Raw genomic sequence first — 23,240 nt, forward strand, 5'->3', positions numbered from 1 at the left:
CTTATGGATAAAATCCCTGTGTACTGGGTACCCCCTCAAAAGAGGCCCGTATGAACATGGGATCACACGAGGCTCAGCAAGTTTTGTGGCTCTTACCGTTTTCTCTTTTTCATCTGGAAAATAACGAGGGTCCAGGTTACCGGCAGTATAGGATACCCACCCCACCCAAAGATACTACGATGGCTTCATCGCCACCCTAAGAAAACAGCCACGTTATTTTATTTCCTAACTCTACGTGGGGAGCAACTGGTGGGGCCGTGCTTGTTCCCATCCTGATCAGAACTTTCTAGAAGTGAGCTTTCCTTTGCCAGCACATGGAAGCTGTGGGGGTAATCCTGGAAACAGTCGTTCTTTATTTCTGCTCCTAGTAAAATATATGCACGATGCTCTTGACACATAAAACCATATAATCTTTGTTCATCTATTTGTAAGTATTTTTTTTTAATTGAAGTATAGTTTACATGACCAAATAAGCTTTGTTTTATCACCCATATTCACATTTTCACAATAATTAGGAAACGTGATGTCTTATAAGCATTAACATGGAAGTAAAATGGATCAAAGAAGGTGGGCGGTGTGCACACATAGGAGAATTTTCTGTTTAGTCCTGGTAATAATTTGTGGGTTTTCCTGAATGAGACTTACCTCTTTCTTATGGCATATATCCATACAGACACATAGAATGGAATATTACTCAGCTATAACAAAGGATGAGATCATGCCATCTGTGACAACATGGATGGACCTAGAGAGTATTATGCTAAGTGAAATATGCCAGACAGAGAAAGACAAATACCAGAGGATTTCACTCATGTGTGGAATCTAAAACAAAGAAAAATGAATAAGCAAACAAACAGAAGCAGAAGCAGACCTGAAAACACAGGAAACAAATGGAGGGTTGCCAGAGAGGAAGGTAGGCGGGGAGGGAGAGAATGGGTGAAGGGGAGTGGGAGACACAGGCTTCCAGTTCTGGAAGAAGTCATGGAAATAAAAGGCACAGCACAGGGCATATAGTCAATATATATAGGTACTATAACAGCATTGTGTGGTGACGGGGTAGCGACACTTGTGGTGAGCACAACACAACATAGAGCAAAGTTGAATCACTACATTGTATACCTGAAATTAATGTAACATTGGGTGTCGACTATACTCAAATTTTTAAAAATTAAAATTAAAAAAAAATGGCTTTACTCGTTCAAAATTCTCTTCCCCTCAGTACAAAACCCGTTTTCAAACAGCTTTCTCTTTTGGGAGGCATGGTTCCGTGACCACAGAATTAACAAAATAAAATTTTCCCAAGCTCTATGCAAATAAAATTAACATGCAGCTAGAAGGTTAATTTATTAATCACATGGAAATAGATGTAGAGAAGGATGAAAATTACAGTGTAGCATTTAAAGGCCTATGTAAGGGATTAATCTTTCAGATTAGTCATATTCAGCCCTCTGTTCACGTAAGTCCAGAAGAACTGATTTGCTGCAGTAGTTAAACTCTCCATACACTTTGTGCAATTCATTGAAGGCCAAGGCTAAAGGGTATACTGTGGAATGAAGTCTCTCCTCACTATATTAATCTAAATTAATGTAAAATTATTTAATTATGAAAGTAATATACACTCATTTTTTTAAAGCAATAGCAGAGTGTTTAAAAACAAAGAGTAAAAAGTCCTTCTGCCTTCTCCCTCAGGAGGATCACTTTTAACATTCAATGTTTGTATTCCAGATAATTTCTTTCTAACTGAGCATGCAACCCACACAACATCAAGCAATACTGTACAAACATTCTTCCTTGTAAGCCTGGATACATCATTCTTGTGAATGTTGGATAAAATTTTAATTATGAATGTTCTATAATCTAAACAATCCCCCACTGATAGATATTTTCTAACTTTCACATTAATTAACATTCCTATTCATATCCTGTACAGAATGGATCCTTAAAAACGTACCTGCTAACTCAAGGAAATGCGTATTTATATTCTAACGGATACTGACAAAATGTCCTTAGGCCAAACGACCTACCTTCCCTCTAAGAAGCCTTTAGATTTCTTTACTGGGATGAAACTTCAGGTCATTTTTAACTATCTACCCACATATGTGCGTGCTCTAGTTTGGGAAATGCACATAGGTTGGAGAAGTCTGGAGATTACTATTGAGATTTTATTTTATTATTATTATTTTTATTTGAGAGAGAGAGAGAGAGAGCGAGAGAGAGAGAGAGAGAGAGAATCTTAAGCAGGCTCCATGCTCAACACAAAGCCCAACATGGGGCTCGATCCCACAACCCCAGGATCATGACCTGAGCCAAAATCAAGAGTCAGAGGCTCAACTGACTGAACCACGTAGGTGCCCCTGAGATCTTAAAATGTAGATAAATATGCCCTGCTGTATACAGGCTATGTCACGATATGCAATGTACCTTATTTGTCAGAAGATTGTTCCTATCATACACATCTGTGTAGTTTTTATAATCAGGAAATAAGTTCTTCACAGCTGCTACTTCACTGGAGTTCTCACTTATGTGGCTCTACAAGAAAAGAAATAACAGTTTCAATTTTCTAATGTCAAATACCATCAGAAATGATACTTCTTCCCCAAAAGGATAAGGATGGATTCTACTTGCCTATGTAAGACCACGAAGACTGTACATGTGTTCTATTGAAAGCAATGATACATATCATATATGACAGCTGCATGAAAAATTAACTATGACTATGTCATTACATGAGCATGTAATGTTCTAACCCTAACCCTAAGCCAATGTTATGTTCTTCCAATGAAGTCTTTTCAAATCCCATACTATGTTAGGAACAAATGAAAGTAAAAAGTACTTGAAAAGGGTCAAGAGCCTAGCTATTGGTGGCAATTTGCTTCTGGGGTTAGCCGTTTAAGATAAGAGTTTAAGGGCCACAAAGGGACAGACAGCATGGTTCCCTCATAAGAAAACTAGAATTTGAACAAGGAGAGCTAAATGTTAGCTCAAGTTCTGAGCTTAATTGTGTGTCTTAGGGTGAGTCAGCTACTTCCTTTGGCCTCCACATTCTCAGCTCTCAAATATGAGGGTTGTGCTAAGTGAGTGATTTTCCAAAAATTCATATAAAAATTCATAGAAATCCAATATGTAAAAGGCATCAACAAGTTGCCTTTCAGGAAGAAGCAGGGTTGGGATTTGGGAACCCTGTCATCATTCTGTCCCCTTTGTCACCTTCCAGAATGTCTCCTGTGCAGAAAACAGTTTGATAATAACAGAGCTAGACAATCTTGAAGTCACCAAAAAAGAGCCCATAAGAATCCAAACGCAATCAAAACAAATGAGTCCTGGCCCCCACACCTGCAGAACATCACAAACCCCAAGAGGGCAGAAAGTGTTTTTGAGACACAACACTTGGGTGTAACCACCTCACTCCCTAGCCTAAAACAAAAATCTCCAGACCAACTGGTGATGAGTACATATTATGGGGGGGAAAAAAAAACTCATGAGCAAGTTGCCATTTTCAAGAATGGCAATACCATTTCCCTTCTCTGTGAAGTAGAGTGTCAGTCAAATAAATAGAAGAAAAAAAGAGCCATGTTCTAAAAATAGAGTATTCCAACTAGAGGGTGAGCTTTATCCTGTCCTTGAGGAAACTTAGACCACTGAAGAAATGCCTGGGCATCTGAAGGGAAAAAAGGACAACCAGATGATTCATGTCATTGTAATAAATTTGAGGAGACGTTAAATGCACATGCACACATACATACATCCCCAGCAAGGACACGCTTGATTTGGTTGTGTCTTCATGGAGCTCAGGACAGACTACCCCCCAATTATGGCACTGTGGCATATTGTATTATTTTAAGCTGAAGGAAAATAGCTGAAGTGGGAAGGTCACTCTGACCTTCCTCCACCCTTCTTCCCTGAAACAGGGAAATAAAATAAAACTCTTGTGTGAGGGGTGCCCACCCTATACTTGGAGGGAAGAAGCATCCTTATCTCTGAAGACAAAAGGATGCCCAGAAGAATCCAAACCAAAGATCATATTCCTCCATGACTGTGCACTCGTCACCCAACCTAGCCTAGAAATGCTTTGGGCTCTTTCTTTGGGTTTTCATTTCCTTATGAAGTCTCCTGTATCATGTAAAGCTGAGATTAAATACTTTTGTATGCTTTTCCCTTTTTAATCTGTCTTTGTCAATTTAGTTTTCAGATGTGGCCAGGGACTCTAAGAAGGTTAAGGAAAACTTTTTCCTCCCCTACAATTATATGGGATTGAATAAAAAATACAAATATCACAGTCCACAAAAAACGGGGGGTGATGAGAAGAGTTGATAAGCCCTAACAAAATAAATCTTATTAAAACAAAACAGAACACCTTCCACTCTGATATAGAATCAATGTGTTGTCTCTCTCTTCCCTTGCCCATTGTGATAAGATAGTCAACTCTTAAGAGGAAAATTGGAGTGCAGTACGTGATGAAGCCCAGAGGATGTGTGAAGGGGAGCTTGCAACCCCCAATTTTAACCTAGCTGGAAGCTTTAGAAGGGTTTTATTCCTAAATTGCGACCATTTAATGACAAAGTAAGATATGCTTTTTTTTGTTCCTGATCTCAAATTAAGAAACTCAGAACAAAAGGGCTTTTAAATGCATTTTTGCAAGTAGAAATTAGGTTCTTTTTGCTTTTCAAATAATGGGTGGTTCCTCCAAAAATCAAGGACTAGAACACTGACAAGAAGTATCAAATAAAAGAGAGAAGTAGGAAAGAAATGCCTGAAATTTATCCTACAGAGAACAGGTAACCGGTGTGTCGTAGGTCTGGCTTGGTTACTCATGATGTCCTTGTCTCTCCAAAGCCTGATCAGAGAAGACCAAGGGTAAAAGGAGCTTCAGGTTTCTTACCTGAGAAATGAAAGGAGTGGATTTAGGTGACGTCTGTAAGAGCCCTTCCTGTGCTATGATGCTATTTCTCTAGGAGATCTCAGGAGAAGAATTGGAGATTTACTGCAAGAATTTAGGGTACTGAGAAGTCTTGCAGGTTTGGACAGAGGCAGAACTAGGGGGAAAACACCCACCTGAATGTGCAAATTATGGGTCTTCGCGAGGTTTCCCAGTTTACCCAACAAAGTCTCAGAGCAGGAAAGGGAAAAACGTGGTGTCACTATGGGCTTCACTCTAGAATACTGGAAATAATATAAAAAGCAATTAGTCAGGAAACCATGGATATCATGAATGGGTGGCAGACCCTAACATGCGTATCATACACATGTAAGTATGTTTTCATTTTGGGGGACAGTCTCCCATTCTAACAGCGGGTGGAAGTTTTGGGTTTCATGGAAATGGCTCATGACTGAGGACAATGGAGACAAGATTCTACAGCACCAAGTTCAATGGAAGAAGATTCTGTCCTAAATGACAGACACCCCGAGTCACACATTCACATGAAGGCGCAGACAAGGCCTTGACTGGGTGGCCTTCATGAAGAGAAACGGGAAACAGAAGAACATCCGAAGGAGGCCACTGGGGAGACTAAAGTGAGCTGGAGGCCTATTCACCACCTACATCTTGGGGAGGTGTGCTGGCCGTGGCCTCCCTCGGGACGTTTAGTGGCAGCATTGGCTCTGATGTGACCCAGGGTAAAGGCTGAACAGGAGAGAAGGGCTCGGAGAGCAGTAGTGAAGATGAGGACCCAGGAGGCTGCAGGTGGGTCTCCCGAGATTAGATGGCAAGTAATGGATCTCTTAGATTTTCAATCAGACCTCAAAAGGTGGTAAAGGAAGGGGCTGGCTTGCACAGTGGAGCTAAGAACCAGCATGCTGGGGTCGGGAAAGGAAACAGCACTGCCTCCAAGGCTCACCGACACTAGGGCATTGCAAAGAGGAGTGTCTGAATGCCTGCAGGCCATGTGATATACCACACATTAGGCACCAAGGCAGCCAACGGCTGGGGCATCAGGGTGAACACTGTGCTTCAGACCAGATCAGGGAGTACAAGAGGCCAGAGCCAACGTTGAGGTAGCCAACTTCCAGTTTTTACCAATCTGTCCACATCCGTGAAGCCCCCTCCTACCTCCCCAGGGACCAGTCCTGTGAGATGAAAAGGTTCTAGAGAAGAGGAAGGGAAAACCACAGAGAAGACAAAAAAGGCTGACCTCACAGAGCTGAGTTGATGGGTCCACTGTAGGAACAATTTAAGGCTCTGGGAAAATATTTCTGCATGCATGGAGTAAGCCAAACACGCGCAGACTAATCTTTACCAAACAACTTAATAACGCATCCTGCAAACAGCACAAAGGCAATCCAAAAACAAGCTGGGAACAAGCTTACTTACGTTCTTTTGGAGCATTCTCGACACAAATCTGAAATACAGCAACAAATGGGAAAATAGAAAAATGTGGCATTTAAAAATACGTTTTTAAAAAGGGTGAAAACATGATCCTCACAGGTCCTAACTTCCAGACGAACATTTCTAACGCTGTACATGTTTCACCACCAGCAGTTAAAGATTAACAAGTAGTAATTATTCTGCTTTCTCACGTGCGGCCAGGGAGATAAAGTGCGAAATCACAGGGAACTGAAGTTTTATCATCTAACATCAGCTGGGCTGTTCGTAAGTATCCCCACAGCACCGAAGCCATTCTGCTGGCTTAAGCTCTATTTGGGGGAATATCGTAGGGTGTTACGCTCCTTGGATATTAGAATTATGGAATCCTATGCACCTGGAGGTGTTTAGAAGCCATAGGACTCTCTCCTCCTAATTTTCCTTTATAGAGCGAAAGCTACTTTCTCACACAACATCATCATTCATTTCCAAAGGCCAGGTGCTCCTGGGTACAGACGATGGAATAAGGCAGAAGGAATAGGCCAGAGGTGGCTGTGAATTGGGGGCAGGGGGCACCAGATGGGACCAGGTGACAATCTTACCCATTGTATCTGCAGGGACAGTAGTATCCGTAGGGCCTATGAAATACCTGTTTGTGCCCTGGCCGAATATATTTACTAGCTAGCTTCCTGCCTACTGGTAGACCTTTGTTTTGGAACAAAACGCAGATTAAGGTTTACTACGATCACAAACACAGATCCATAGAAAAATTCAGCAAATGGCCGATGATAAAAGGCGTGTTTCATTCTTTCTTTGAGCAGGTGATGGTTCCTAAGCCACCCTTTTCAGAGGACACATTTAAGGTGAAGGAAGTGTGGAACTGGAGAAAAGGTGGGCTTCTAAAACTTGCATCAGGATAGGTTAGGTCTTGGGGGAGATTTGAATCTAAAGAATGTTCTTCTGGATCTCTTGCATGTTGAGAGTCATACAACACAATTCCTTGTCAAATCAGATCCTAAAGGGACTATGGAGAAGCCATTAAAGAAGTGTAGATAGAGTATTTTGGGGATCCATAGAGTATCCCAAGGTCATCTTAAAAGAACAGAACAAAAACCCGTGATCTCAGGCAAGAGGATGACCCACAACCAAAAGTAATCTAATGAGCACACCACATATATTTAAAGCAAATTCAATTTACAAAAGCCTCCATCTATACTAAAGGAGAAGGGAGTGGTAAATCATTAACTTTTAAAAAGAATCTTTCATTTCACAAAGGGGTTCACCCCAGGACTCCTATAACGAGTTCACAGAGGCTCCCAAACAGTATTGACATGCAATATTTTCTTTAGGACCAGACCAACCGCATAAAGTGGGGCAAACCCACACAGTGACATATGTGTATATCCGCCTGGTTCACAGAGGTTGCCTCCATCAGTGCTGCAAAGGGACTGCCCACAAGACAAATCAAGATGAATATACCTCTCTGTCTCCTCGATTGACACCTCAGTGGTCTCCTTGTATTCGGGAACAGTAACATTCAAATCCATGCAGACTTTGCCCACAAATGCCCGCTGCCCGAATTTATCTGTGAGGCACACACAAACAGAATCTGAAGTCATTCTTTTTCTCCCAAATGGTGTCTTTCCTAATCTTTCAATTAAAATCATTATGAAAACATAAGTGAGAATGTATCATAAGCGGGGAATTTGACTTAGTTCTACCAGCAGCTCTCAGCACTAAGGAACCTAGTCCTCATTAGAGGTGCTAGAGAAATTTTATTTTAGCTAGAAAGTTGAAGCTAAGTGGGGTAATATTAATTTTTTTTTACAATGTCTGTGCCTCTGTCATAAGAGTCTTGCAAAAGCCTTTTTGCCTCTTTCCCCTGTAATTCGTTTTAATACCTGGCCATTATATTATTCTTCCCTAAAACCCCACCTTCATCAGATACCTCCTCTGGCTTAAAATCTTGAGTGTCTGATGCACATACGAACCTGTCCATAGTCTGAACTGTCCCATCTCCCCCACCTACTCCCCCAACCCACCCAGCAATGAATCCTGTCCTCCAGTTTGGCTACTCTGTTCCCTGCGTCCTGGATCTACTATGGATGTTCCTGCTCCCACACCTCTGTCCATGTCATTTCCCCTGTTGGGAAGACATTTTCCTTTCTCCCATTTTATGTCCCTTTGAACCCCATTTAAAAGTCCCTTCCGTGAATTCTTTGCAGATGATCCAATTCTGAGTTTTCTCCATCTCCTCCCAAAATAGCAATATATATTTTCAGTGCTACCCTTCAGGCCTCTGGCATAAACTACCTTAGCCAGCAAGCAGAAGCATCAGTGCATCAGCCAGAGGAGCCAGAGGTATTTACTGAGCATCTGCCATGTTCTGGGCACTGTGCAAGGTACAAATTTTGGAATCGCTCATCTAAATCCAGTCTCCTTTCTGCTTACTAGCTCTATGACTTGGGCATGTTCCGTCCTCTGAGCATCAGTTTATGCATCTGTAACATGAGGACATTAACGACTACTTCCAAAGGCTGTTTGCAACTGAGCGGCAATAATCCACACCGAGTGCTCCATGTAAAGCCGGGCGTCTAGCAAGAGCACAGCAGCTGTTACTACAGTTATTAATTAATGTGTGTAGCTATTAGTCAGTTAATCCTGTCTGGCTCCTCAAGGGCAGAGACGATTTTCTATTTCATTGTATTCCCAGCACCTCGCACAGTCTCCTAACTGTAGCCAGCAGCCAACACAACATCTGTGGATCATAATAAACTGTTGCCACAGTGACAATTAGTAAACCTGTTCCAAAATGCTCTAAATTAATACAAAAACCTCAGACCCGTATACACCATTCTGAAACCAAAACCATAGGTAAATAATCAAATTACTTAAACAACAAAAAACATCCAAGGGCTGTACACAAACACCTAATTACTCGCAAGAAAGGCGATGCTCAAACTCCAGCAATTAAAAGGCAGGACTGCTCACAAGTAGAAGTCATTGCCGGACATGGTCTGACTGTCTTGGATGGATGTGCCCATACATCATGCTTTCATTTCCTCACCTGTAATTTCTGCAAGGAGCAGGGATGAGTCAGTGTGAATTGTTCCAAAGTAACAAGCCGTGGTTGTTCCATTCTTTAGTGTTCTCCTCTAAAAATAAATCACAAAACCATGAATCGCGTGTGCCCAGAAAAGTCACATGGCAGATGAAGACGAAAATAGAATTCTAGTTTTTAATTTTAAAATGTTTTTATTTAAAGGTATGCCATCTTGATGTGAAGTACAGTTAAGGTAAATGGCAAAAGTATTTATATTCCAAAAGTGTGAACTGGAGGAGAAGCTGGTACTTTTGATTTCCTAGATTCACACAGTTTGGTGTTGCAGAATTCACAAAATGCAATACTAATTAATTCCTTGTTTTTTAGGATTATTTAAGGATATCCAAACTTTATTGCACCAAGGGGTGTAAATGAGATTTTTCTATCTATAAGAGGGCAAAATTATGCAGCCAGATTTCTAGTTCAACCTGGCAGATTGGTCACATGTATTTATCTCCCTTCCTTAGCAAATTTCCACTAAACTACCAGTAAAATTTATTAACACACAAGAAATAGACATGAGCAGAGGAAATATTTCTATATCTTCCTAGACAAAAAAGAAAAAAAAAACAAGGATGAGAACGTGGAGGTGACTTTGGAAGGAGAGCTGTTAAGAGAGAATTGGCCGATAGTCTGTATACAAAAGATTAAACCCTGGCAGGACCCTTCTCCCACTTGTTGAAATCAGCCACCCACCCAACCTGATCCTGCAGGAGATATTTACTCTTGCAGAAACTGTGTAGTATTTGAAGACTAGACATCCAATACTGCAAAGTATGGCCGACTGAAGAGTTTCAAGTGAATAATCTGGCTGACCCAAGGATCATGGGATCCTTGGTCATCACCCCCCAAAACGTCACATATGCAACTCCCATCACTCCTGGCAGGACTGATGACTCTTTCCTAGAGAAGATGAATGGTTCTAGAAAAAAGATATCCTCACAATGGCATTTGGGGCCCACAGTTGGAAGGGCCATTCATTGCCTTCACTGTCCATCCTAGAATAAAGTTCACCAGTCAACAAGTGCTACTTCCCATCCAGACTCCCAATCAGCATCTTTGAGTGTCACACTTAAATATGGAATGTATGTTTGAGGTTCAATAGATACTTGAGGAAAGCTACTCTAAAAAAAGAGAAGAAAGAGCAAAGAATCTGGGAAAAAATCTCAGAGAAAAGAGGCAATTTATAAGGTCAGAATAAAGTTTGATTTAAAAAAAAAATCTGGGGTGCCTGGATGGCTCAGTCCATTGAGCATCTGACTCTTGATTTCGGCTCAAGTCATGATCTCACGGTTGGTGATATGGAGCCCCATGTTGGGCTCTGTGCTGACAGCATAAACCCGGCTTGGGATTCTCTCTCTCCCCCTCTCTCTGACCCACCCCCTCCACTCACACACTCCCTCTCTCTCTCAAAATAAATAAATAAACTTTAAAAAAATAAATAAGGAGCGTCTGGGTGGCTCAGTCAGTTAAGCATCCAACTTGGCTCAGGTCATGAGTTCAAGCCCTCTGAGGACAGCTCATATCCAGGAGCCTGCTTCAGAGTCTGTCTTCCACTCTCTCTGCCCCTCCCCTACTTGTGCACTCTCTCTCTCTCAAAAAAAAAAAAATTAAAATTAAATAAGTAAATAAATAAATATCTGTGATTAACATTCTCAATGAAATAAAAGAATATATTGCATCCACAAAACAAGAACAGAATGCTATGAAAATGAGAGAACAAGGGCTCTCCAACACTAAAGATTTTATAAATGAAATTTGAAAGTCAATAAAAGGGTTGTAGGATAAATTAAAAACGAATCTCTCAGGGGGAAAAATATTTTGCACTTAAGATAATAGGGAAGAATATGCCATATTTTAACAGCCTCTACTCAGCTTCAGCCAAATGTTGAAAAACAACAAGTGAGAGCCCAGTGACATCAGTTAGTCCCAAAAGTTGAGAGAATTGGGAAATCTGGATTTTTACGTCAATCTTTTCAAATTAAGACACTTTGCATATGAAATAAAATGTGTTTGACTGCCAGAGATGTTTAGAGCCTGTCAGCTACAGATAAGGATAAACTCTCTATCAGATTCACAAATCCAGGAGAAAGGGTAGTATCTTGACAGAGACATTGAATTCAATCTCTAGCAACCAGAAAAGCGCCTGAATTTGAGTGTGTGCTCATTAAATGTTTGTTGAATGAATACCTGAGGTAGCAGAATTACTAAGCAACAAGAGACATAAAGTGAACTAAAATCAGCATCCTTAGATGGATAGCAGAGGACATTTTACCCTTGAAAGAGAAATGGACCATTAGAACGGTAAGAGTGAATTAATGATTTGCAAACTTGGGCCACAGCATTCTCTATGAACATAGCACAAAAGAGACATGAAAGTATATGAAGATATTTCATTATTTTTCTAACAGGGCTCATCACAAGCTAAGTGTAGACTGGAGGGAAGTATATATGGGGGGAAGAGAGGGGAGAGGTGAGGGCGGGGGGGGAGAAATATCCCAGAATGGAAGAGAGACAGGAGTTCTCATATTGAAAGAACTACATATTAAAGAGAATGAACTAAAAAAGAGATCTATAGGTGAGATCTCAGAACATCAAGAATGAAAAGAAAATCTTGAAGGCCAGCAAATTAGCCAGAAAGGAATACATGTCAGATTGACTCCAGCCCATTAGATGCTGGTGGGAAAATCATTTTAAATAGAATTCTCTCCACAGCTAAAGTGCATCATTCAAGAGTCATAACAAAGTAAAACCATTTTTAGTAATTCAAGGATTTGGAAGGCTTATCACCCACCTTATTGGACATGATTATCAGAAGCTAATTCTTCAAGAAAATAAAACACGAATACAAAAGGAAGACAGGGATCCAAGAAGCACAAGAAAAAGCAAGCACACTGTTAAATTAAGTACAGATGTTGAAAAATAAAGTGGAATTAAATTTTAAAATATTAAACTTAAAAGCTGAAGCTTATTTAAAAAATTTGTTTAATGTTCATTTATTTTTTAGAGAAAGACAGATCATGAGCGGGAGAGGAGCAGAGAGAGGGAGATACAGAATCCGAAGCAGGCTCCAGGCTCCGAGCTGTCAGCACAGAGCACAACACGGGGCTCAAACCCACAAACTGTGAGATCATGACCTGAGCTGAAGTCAGATGCTTAGCCGACTGAGCCACCCAGCCACCCTGTAAGCTAAAGCTTATTTTAAATTAAGTGCAGATAGTGAAAAAAAACTGAAATCAAAACCTCAGATGATAGAACATAAGATGTGGTGGGAAGGGGGAGACGAAGAAGGGACAGTACATACAATATTCTTGTCGTCTTATATGGAAGAATATATTGAAAAATGATAGAAGACTTGTCTAACACTCTTAACAACTCAATCTTACAGAGACGTTAAAATGTCATGTTGACAGAGAACCCACACTCTTTTAAAAAATGGGCAGGGGGCACCTGGATGGCTCAGTCAGTTAATTGTCTTTGACTTGGGTCATGACCTCGCAGTTTGTGAGTTCAGGCCCTGTCAGGCTCCTTGCTGACAGTATGGAGCCTGCTTGGGATTCTCTCTCTCTCTCTCTCTCTCTCTCTCTCTCTCTCTCTCTCTCTCTGCCTCTCCTTCACTCTCTCTCTCTCTTTCTCACTCTCTCTCTCTCAGAATAAATAAACTTTAAAAAATAAAATAAAATAAAAAATGGGCAGAATAATCATAAAAAAAATTGACCTTTTGTTGGGTCATAAAATAAAGTGAACTAATTCCTGAGAAAAATAATCACATGAGTTGCACACCCTAACCAGAATAAAATGAAACTCAAAACGAAAACAGAAGTGTAATCTAACATTTTCTAAATTCTCAAAATTTCTCACCCTTTTCTAAAAATTTGGCTTGAAGATGAAATCAAAATTGTTGGCTCATTAGCAAGAAGGACGATGGAAGCACCGCACAGGCGCCGACAAGTCCTTCCTCTGACTCGGGGGTGGGGGTGGGGGTGGGGGTGGGGGTGGGGGTGGGGGTGGGGGTGGGGGTGGGGCGGGTGGGGGGGGAAGCTTTCACTGGGTGAGAAACTGCAGTTTCAAATTGGACTGGATCAAACCGGAATGTTCAAGAATCTGCCCGAATTATAGTTAAGGAACAGGACAGGGAGAGTCCGCAGAGCAAAATAAGAAAAGGCAGGAGGGAAGAGGACGATGCAAAGACCGCCCACGCTACTACTCCTGCCGGTTCCCACGGAGTCCAGCCCATTGAACAAACCAGCCACATGGGCGTGGCTTATGTAATTGAAAGAAATAAGAATCCGGCTTTAAAACTTACTGAAGAGGCCCTCTAAAATACAGCTGCTTTCCTTCTTCATTTGTTCTATATTTGGGCATCCCAGACTCCATTCCGCCCTGGTTCCTCATAAGCTTTCAAGGGGGCTCTTCCATTAGTGACGAATTTGTATTTTTCCCATTTACAAGACTCTATCAAGAATAACTTCAGACTGTGGCCTGTGTTTTCAGTCTTTCCTCAGCCTTCAGTTCTTGAGGCTAAGATTTCTGAGCTCAAAACAGACTCCAAACTTAGGATGACTACCAACTTCAAGGCTTGCAGCAATGGCCTCTTAACAGATTAGATGATTTGCATTTCCAGTGTGCTGAAATAGGGGGGAAGAGTGACCCGTTCCTTTTCTTTTCACCTTGTACTTTAATGATTTGATACCACTTTGGAATTGTTTGGATTCATTAGCTGAATCTTGGACAAACCCAAAGAGTAAGCATATTCTTTCTATTATCCACAATATTTGCAACTAGTTTATCGTGGTCCATTTACCAAGGATCTCACCTCCAATCCCTTGATTACAGGCTGTATAATATATAGATTACTGAACTCTTTCTAGTCTTTTTAGTTCATTCCAGTCCAATTTAAAACTGTAATCTCTCACCCAGGTTGCAGTGGTTAAAGGTAGAAAATCTAGGCTTGCTTTACTGGGATTTTTTTTCCGTATAATCTCAGAAGAGGCTTGCTAATATATACTTTAAATCATTTGCGGATTGGAGCGCCTGGGTGGCTCAGTCAGTTGAGCATCCAATTTCAGCTCAGGTCACGATCTCATGGTTTATGAGTTCAAGCAAGCTCTGCGCTGGGCTCTCTGCTGAGCCTGCTTCAGATTCTGTGTCTCCCTCTTTCTGCCCCTCCACCACTTGGGCTCTGTCTGTCTCTCTCTCAAAAATAAAATAAACGTTAAAAAAATTTTTTTAAATTATTTGCAGATGAAATGAAATGAAATTTGCACCACTGTCATCTATGGTGCAAAACTCTGGGGTCTGGATTGCCCATTTGTTGATGTATAGATCTAGGTTTTCTGTGGGAGAAAATAACACAAACAAACAAAAATGGCTTCCCTCTATTCGTAAGTACTGCCTTAGCATCCCTTTGCACTGCCATGGGCAGTCTTCAGCCTAGGGACAGGTTCTACTTAACACATCTCAACTTAAACAGATTTCAATCATACCATCAGCTCATCCAACTGTTAAAGTGTGTGGGCCTGCTTGCTCCCAATCAGAAACATAGGACATATGCAATGCAAATATTTGTCAAGAATAAAATCTATTTGGGGCGCCTGGGTGGCTCAGTCGGTTAAGCGGCTGACTTCAGCTCAGGTCACGATCTCACAGTTCGTGAGTTCGAGCCCCGCGTCGGGCTCTGTGCTGACAGCGCAGAGCCTGGAGCCTGTTTCAGATTCTGTGTCTCCCTCTCTCTGACCCTCCCCCGTTCTTGCTCTGTCTTTCTCTGTCTCAAAAATAAATAAACGTGAAAAAAAATTTAAAAAAAAATAAAAAAAGAATAAAATCTATTTTGAAGTCACTGACATCAAATACTTAACTCTCTGATATAAGAAATAATATTTATAGAATACTGTCTGAAGGATATATGGTTCTAGATACTCTGTCTAAAACATAAAACACAGATGTGTCTGGTTTTTTATACTATAGCACCTTAATAATATATATTTTGACAACATAGCATGTATTTGTATTAAAGATTATTGGAATTAATTTTTAAGGAAATCAGTATAAGGAATAGACATGCTTTACCTTAAGAAATGTTTTATTTTTTATCCCATACACTGTGTAAATTACATAACTGATTCCTCTCTCTGGATCAGCTGTTAGAAACTTAGAGCATTCAGCTTCAAGTGAAGTTATTGAGCTGAGTTAACTCATTCAGCTTTAAGTTAAATTCATTGTGATAAATTCTAAAGAATGCGTGGATCCCCCTCCCCCACCCCTGGCCATGGCATACATTTAACTCTCGGTTTTATTTTGTTTTTTTTTTCTCCCTCTTCTTCCTTTGCCATGCTCTTGTGACTCATTTGCTTCCATTGTACATTATGTTATTTTAAGATATCTCAAACCCTTTCTAGAACAATGGGAAGTATAAATAAAATTTGAGGATAAAAAGGTTTGGTGTGGTTAACATGATTCATTAACACAATGCAATGGCAACTTCATGCACAGTGTTAGTCCTTCTCAGTTTTTCTGGTGTCATGTGGATGCTAGCTGAATATATAAGACCCACAATTACACTGAATTTATAATTAAGCAAGTCAAGTGTATAAAGGATAGCACTTGCTTTTACTCCTCAAGGCTTGAATGACGCAAGACCAAGGAAAATGGCAAAATGGCTGGGTAACCACATAACGCTTATAATATTGTCGCCATCACATAGTCGTCACTTTAGAGGAAAAACCATCGACGGGTCCAACAAAAACGCAGGAATCTTCAGGCTAAGTGTGTTGAATGATAAGAGGTAGTGGTCAGATAAGATGGGATCTGAAGAAGGTATTCTCAACTGCAGAAGCTGTTTCTGACTGCTGAGTGAATTTGGCATAGGGCTGGAATAAGAAGAAGGGAACTGACTTCTTTGAAAGAGTGGAAGGAAGGACATTTTCAGAGCCTCCAATATATGGCGGGTATACACCACAGGCGCTGCTCGATGACTGAACTAGCTCCATAGTTCCCTCTAGTGGTGTTAATGCTCATCACGTTCCCACATGCCCTGCTATAGGGGGGACACCCGATTTCTCCCAATTTGGAAGCTACTAAAATAATGTGATATTCTTCTAACTGTAATTCGAAATTTTAATTTTAAACTTCCTTGGGTATTTAAAGCAAACATATAGAGTGTTTACCATGTGTCAGGCACTATCCTAAGAACCTCACGATACTAACTTATCATAACAATCCTATGAAATAGTTACTATCACTATCTCTATTTTACAGATGGGGAAAATGAGTCACGGAACTTTCCAAAGGTTACACAGCTATTCCATATGGTCCCCAGAACAGCACTGTGGATTGGCAGGAGTAAGGGAACACACATATGCATTAAACTCAAATTTAGTAATGCAAAAACACAAGAAGTAACAGAGTAAAGAGAGGCTACCCAATCAGGGATTTGGGAATTTGGGGTTCAAGTTGTCTCTCTGCTAGGGGTTAGCTTGTGTAGATGAGGTGGTCACAAACTCCTTGGGCTGTAAAAAACCTTAAAAAGTCTCAACAGTCCATGCTAGCCTTAACTGCTAATTTTATAATTAAAATTTGCCCCCAAGACGGGGCACCTGGATGGCTCAGCCGGTTGAGCATCCGACTTTGGCTCAGGTCATGATCTCACGGTTCGTGAATTCAAGCCCTGCGTTGGACTCTGTGCTGACAGCTCGGAGCCTGGAGCCTACTTTGAAATCTGTGTCTCCCTCTCTGCCCCTCCGCCATTTGCATTCTCTCTCTCTCAATCTCTCTCTCTCTCTCTCTCTCTCTCTCTCTCTCTCTCTCTCTCTCAAAAATGAATACACATTAAAAAAATTTGCCCCCCAAAATGGACCCTTCTACAGGTGATTCAGTCATAACACACCACTACTCACAAGCAAGATACTTACGACAACTCTGGTATATATTTCTTCAGCAAAATCGAGGTTCTGGAATTTGTGTTCTACAGGAAACGTGTACTTGGTCAGCCAGTCCAAAAGTGGCAAGTCCACATTACTCCCAGCAAAAGAATACTGAGCGGCATGGATGTGCGTATCAACCAGCCCAGGCATGAAAAACTCACTGGAAATTAATACGAGAGGAAAAGAACTTTAATACCATCTTCAGTCATTTTCCATATCTTTAAATCACATCTTCAGTCAACAATGATTTAATTGTTCACCCCACACAGGTTTAGAGCTGATGCAACCAGAGGGCTGTAAATTCCCCTGTTATCTAGAGATCAAGAAACAACAGTAAGGCTCTGCTGGGAGAGACACGGCTCCTCTGTTAAAACGGCTGGTGTGAGGTTAACCAAAGATGACAAAGGGGAAAAAGCACAGCACGGAGTGGAAGCAAAGCAGCTGTGGACCAAGACACCTCACGACTTTGTTCTCATGACTGGAAGGGTATCGACAGCGAGCAAAGATGAGAAAGAAGGTCTTGAAAACATCTAGAGCCCTGCAAAGGAATTACTCCCAAGTCACTAAGGATGACTGATGATGACACACACACAGTGGCCACAATTTTAGACCCAGTGGTCACCTGACCTTGGCTGACTGAAAGAAATCTAGTTTTTTCCCATGTGATGTAGGGGCTGAGTTCTGAAATAGAAGCAGCAATGCACACTGAGGCTGGTTAGGGGCAGGCAATCTTAGGAGACGAGACTATCAACCCTTCTCCAGGTGCTGCTGATCTCTCCTGCTGTTACCTTGGCCCTCCAACTGATTTTCATATGTCTACTGATTCTTATAACAGAAACTTCTGGAAAGATGTTTTTTTTTTTTTTTAAATTTTTTTTTTCAACGTTTTTTATTTATTTTTGGGACAGAGAGAGACAGAGCATGAACGGGGGAGGGGCAGAGAGAGAGGGAGACACAGAATCGGAAACAGGCTCCAGGCTCCGAGCCATCAGCCCAGAGCCTGACGCGGGGCTCGAACTCACGGACCGCGAGATCGTGACCTGGCTGAAGTCGGACGCTTAACCGACTGCGCCACCCAGGCGCCCCAGGAAAGATGTTTTTTTAAAGAGTTTTCAGAGGCATTCCCCACAAAATCGAGACAAACCAAAACTAACGGCTTTTCTAAAGAACGAATCCAGTTCACTGGTGTCTATTAAGTGTCTAAACATATCCCAACAGATATTTGTTAGAAGACAGTATGCACCACCACCCTGAGAAAATACTAATTACATTTTAATGTACATAAAGAACTCGAGCTCAAAACTTGACATAACAAAGAATTCCTCATTCTACCAATTCAAATGTATACCACCTAGGTGGAAGACAAAACCAGGGCCGCCTATAAAATGCTTTAGTTTCAGGGGCACCTGGGTGGCTCAGTGGGTTAAGCATGTGACTTCAGCTCAGGTCATGATCTTGCAGTTCGTGGGCTCAAGCCCCACATCAGGTCCTGTGCTGACAGCTCGGAGTCTCGAGCATGCTTCCGATTCTGGGTCTCCCTCTCTCTCTGCCCCTTCCCTGCTCACGCTCTGTGTCTCTGTCTCTTTCAAAAATAAATAAACATTTTTTAAACGCCTCATTTTTAGAGCAGTGGGAACTAGGAATGGGTAGCGCTACTGCTGACAGTGGTAGCAGCAGGGAATTTTCTTGACAAGGTGCATGTACTGGGCACTGGGCACCGCACCTACATGCATCATCCTACTTGTGGGAGGCGGCTGATTATAGGGATTCGATATATACATTCTTGACTCAGCCTGCTTGATTTTGAATGCAGACCCCGCCATAAATCAGCAGTGGGATAATCGATGTGTTTTGTGACTCAGTTTCCCCTTATGTAAAAGGGAGACAGCAGTAGCACCATAGGGTTGACATGAGGATTGTTAGCATGTGCTAAAACGGCGCCTAGATAATAAAAAGCATTCAAAAAGAAAAAAAGCAGTAGTTGTTATGATGATGTAATGCTCACAACAAACTTACGAAGTAGTGTTGTTATCTTCATTTACACAAGAGAAAACTGAAGCTCGGGAAATGTGAGTAGCTTGAAAAAAATGCGATCATTCAACTAGTCCAGGAAGTTTGGTCTGCAGACTCACTACTCTTGGTCACTACCCTCCGTATGACTGAACTCTTAATGCACTCTGGCAATGGAGAGCAGTGACCAGCTAGCATGGCAAGAAGGCAGCAGGAAGCGAGTCTACAATGTGGGGCATGAAGAGAGGGAGGATGAACTAGGGATTCCTCTCAGGTCTGAGTCACTGACCTCTCAGGATAACCCAGTCCTTGGGACCTTTACTGTCTCCACTACCACACAGTGAAATGGTGGTATGATTTCTTTATGTAGTTGAATCGTTCAATCAAATAATATTTCCCAAGTATGTGATACGTTAAAAAAAAAAACTCTCCTAAGCCTTCTGGAAAGTCCAAAAAGAAATAAGACATCTTGTCTCCAAAAAGATTATAACCTGGTTGAGCAGATTAGGGGTGAGTGAGGATATCTGTGTGTGTACGGGGGGGGGGGGGGGTTGTGAGAGAGCTAGAGAGAAAAAGAGAAGTAAATCTGGTCATAATATAAAAGATCTTAGTGAGCAATTTCACTCCTAGTGATTTACCCAAGTGAAATAAAACATATGCTTACAAAAACAAAAACAGGGTACAAAAATATTTATAGCAGCATTATGTGTACTAGCCTCAAATTGGAAACAATCCAAATATCACAGGAAAACAGATAAACAAACTGCTGTATATTGACACAATGGAATACTATTTGGCAATGAAAAAGAAAGAACTACTGATATAAACAATAATATGGATGCATCTCAAAACATTATGATGGATGGAAGAATCCAGACACAAGACTTCTTGGTTTATTCCATCCATACGACATTCAAAAACAAGCAGAAGTGATCTATGTGATAGAAAAAAAATTAAACAGTGGATGAGGGGGTGGAGAGTGACTGGAAACGACACAAAGGAACTTTCTAGGTCGATAGGAATGTTTTATATCTTTCTTGGTGTGTTGGTTACATATGTAGATATGCTTATCAAAATTTATCAATTCACATCCCTAAGATCTATGCACTTTACTACATAAAAAATGTTTCAAAAACAACAACAGTCAAAAAAAAGTGTCTTTAAAAAGAGTCTTGAAGAGTCAATTAAGTGAATTAATTGGTATTGGTTATTCTGGGGTGCCTGGGTGGCTCAGTTGGTTAAGCATCTGACTCTTGATTTCAGCTCAGGTCATGATCTCACAGTTCGTGAGTTAGAGCCCCACATCAGGCTCTGCACTAACAGTGCAGAACCTTCTTGGAATTCTCTCTCTCCCCTCTCTCTCTGACTCTACCCCACTTACTCTCTCTCTCTGAGAATAAATAAACTTAAAAACATTTTGTATTGGTTATTCTGTACCCAAGAGAGAGGGGAATGAGATGGTATTTGTTACATTTTTTTCCTTCTCTTTTGCAGAACTGTGACATATTGAACCACAGGTTTAGGACAGAAATCTGGTGGTGCCAGGCATGTGTTGGGAGATTCCTTTCATCTCCCAACCATCACATTTCTAAATAAAGATTATGGTGATAGGAACAAAAGGAAAAGATGAATACAAAAGAAAAACCTTGACATTTTATCAGGTCTGGGAAGCAAAGGAGAGGAATGAGTTCAAGAGAGAGTTTTTGAGCATGCGATGCTGAACATATGATACAAAGGGCAGAGAATGTAGGAGGAAACTCCACATTGAGGGAGGGGCGATGTTACGAAGCCTAGGGTCCAAGTGTAACCTCCAAAGCATCAGAAACGTGGGTTAAGAGGTCACAGAAGATGTACAGATGGGATTCAAGTTGGAGAGTCTGCCCTGAGCTGCTAACCCTAGAAGCTGGTGGTGCCAGAGACTTCTGTGGAAAAAGAACAAAACTGAATCTTGAGCAGCAGCATCCACTTAAGGAGTAAGAATGAGGAAGAGAAGGCCATGCTCCCTCTGCGCAGATTTGTCAGGAGGACAAAGGGAGACCCAGAAAAGAGGTATGAAGGGCACCAATGAAAGGAAAGGACTTCAGGACAGGGAATAGTGTTAAAACTGCAAGGGCGAGTGGTTTCAGGAAAGACTGAGTGCTCTCATTTCGATGCAGTGGTTGGGGGAGACACCCAACTTCACATAGCTTCAGTCCCTCATTATATCTAGAATGGTTTAGTTACTGTCCTAGGTGCTGAAAAGACACACAGGAACATGGAAGACAACTGTTAGAGAAAGTACTGGGCGGAGGGAGAGCTCTCTTTAAAAATATTTGGTAGTGAAAGAACGGTAGTGTAGGAGGAGAGGGAAAGTCACGTTTTGTTGAGCACGTTTTTAAGAAAGCAGAGACGAAAGAAGCAAAAGAGATTATTTAGGGTACAACAAATTCAGAGGCGACAGAAGAGCAGGGATTTACTGCATCCTACATGTGACTTTCATCCAGAAGAGCTAACGATTCTTTTGGGGAAACAGGAAGCACTTTCTACTAATGTTTATTAGTAGAAATATTGACATGAGCAATATTCACATATTGCTTATATATGTATCGTGTATGTATCACAGGTATTGGTGCATGTGTGAGTGTGGACTGTGAGAGCTGCTCATGAGATCAGAGGTCACTGAGCCCAACTAATCATTTTACAGAGAGAGCAAAAGGAAACTTGGGCACAACACACTTGTTTTCAGACATGCATCTTGTTAGTGGTGGCCTGGTCAGGATTAGAACTTGGTTCTCCATGAAGACCTCACTTGCAGCTAAATCATAACTAATGAAAGTCAAGCTGCAGACACAGCAGAGATGAGGCTTACAGGTGGAAACAGAAAAAGGTGAAACAGCTCTCCTTCCTTCTGCTTTTCAGCTTTCCTCTTTCCAATTTTACTATCTTAATTCCCTTAGAAAAGCTCGGTGTCTCCCCCCTCCCCAGATAAAAACCAATCGACTTCATCTTCCAAACCTGTGGTGCTGGCCAGCCTGTATTAGACTCTGAGGACAAAAAACAAAGTTTGCCCCGATATACACTTGCCAGAACATCCACCCATGTTCTAACCAAGTGGAAAACGTTAATAAAAGCTCCACAGTCAAAACACATGACTGTCTAGAAGGGTCTGAGTTGCCCGATCTGTTTGTACATCATTGTCAACCTTCATTAACCTGCCCTGCAGGGGGTGTGATGGTCCCATGGGCCTGGGGAGCCCAGGCCATTTGAAAATGACTGTTTCTTGCACAACAACACAGGCATATAAAACTATCAACAACATTCTGTCTTCATTTAAAATTTTGGTATTTTGTTCATCATGGATTCTTTGCATTAATTTTGATTTTTCAAAATACTGCACCAAACTATTACTTATCTTGATTACTGACTTTTTTTTTTGCCCTCCCCACCACCCTTAAATTCCTTGCCCAAGGTGAACACCTCACTTGCCTCAACCTAATCCTGGCCCTGCCAATTTCTCTATGGTCCCACATAGCCACAGTCTGATCCACTTCTATGAAAGCACCACTCAGAGTGTTCCAGTTAGTATTTGCATTTAAAAAATCCACATCGTGCTGAGGTAGACCTGTAGGCACAGGAAGTCTGATAAACACACTGTCAGAGACATCATCTTCTGTGTCATTTAAATTGCGACTTAAAGAAATTCAACTGCACGTATCTCATGTGTTTGATATAAGAATTACTTTGTATTTTGGGGCACCTGGGTGGCTCAGTCAGTTAAGCATCTGACTCTTGGTTTCAGCTCAGGTGGTGATTTCACAGTTGGTGGAATTAAGCCCTGCCTTGGGCTCTGCGCTGACAGCAAGGAGCCTGCTTAGGATTCTCGCTCTCCCTCTCCCTCTGCCCCTCCCCTGCTAGCTCTCCCTGTCTC

At 41.4% G+C, this 23,240-nt stretch overlaps 1 protein-coding gene across 5 annotated transcripts in view; it reads right to left on the reverse strand.

Annotated features, from left to right (window-relative positions):
- GDA (guanine deaminase) overlaps positions 1 to 23,240 on the reverse strand; it is a 106,139-nt gene that overhangs the window by 20,348 nt on the left and 62,551 nt on the right. For all 5 annotated transcript variants that reach the window (XM_058695694.1, XM_058695696.1, XM_058695693.1 and 2 more), the window contains exons 3-8: positions 17,312 to 17,483; positions 9,366 to 9,453; positions 7,778 to 7,883; positions 6,308 to 6,335; positions 5,053 to 5,160; positions 2,422 to 2,529 (exon numbers count right to left, since the gene is read on the reverse strand). In XM_058695694.1, coding sequence (XP_058551677.1) covers positions 2,422 to 2,529; positions 5,053 to 5,160; positions 6,308 to 6,335; positions 7,778 to 7,883; positions 9,366 to 9,453; positions 17,312 to 17,483 — 610 coding nt within the window. The remainder of the gene's footprint in view (positions 1 to 2,421; positions 2,530 to 5,052; positions 5,161 to 6,307; positions 6,336 to 7,777; positions 7,884 to 9,365; positions 9,454 to 17,311; positions 17,484 to 23,240) is intronic.

Source organism: Neofelis nebulosa, chromosome 12 (genome assembly GCF_028018385.1).
Source record: "Neofelis nebulosa isolate mNeoNeb1 chromosome 12, mNeoNeb1.pri, whole genome shotgun sequence".
In the NCBI taxonomy this organism is placed as follows: domain Eukaryota; kingdom Metazoa; phylum Chordata; class Mammalia; order Carnivora; family Felidae; genus Neofelis; species Neofelis nebulosa.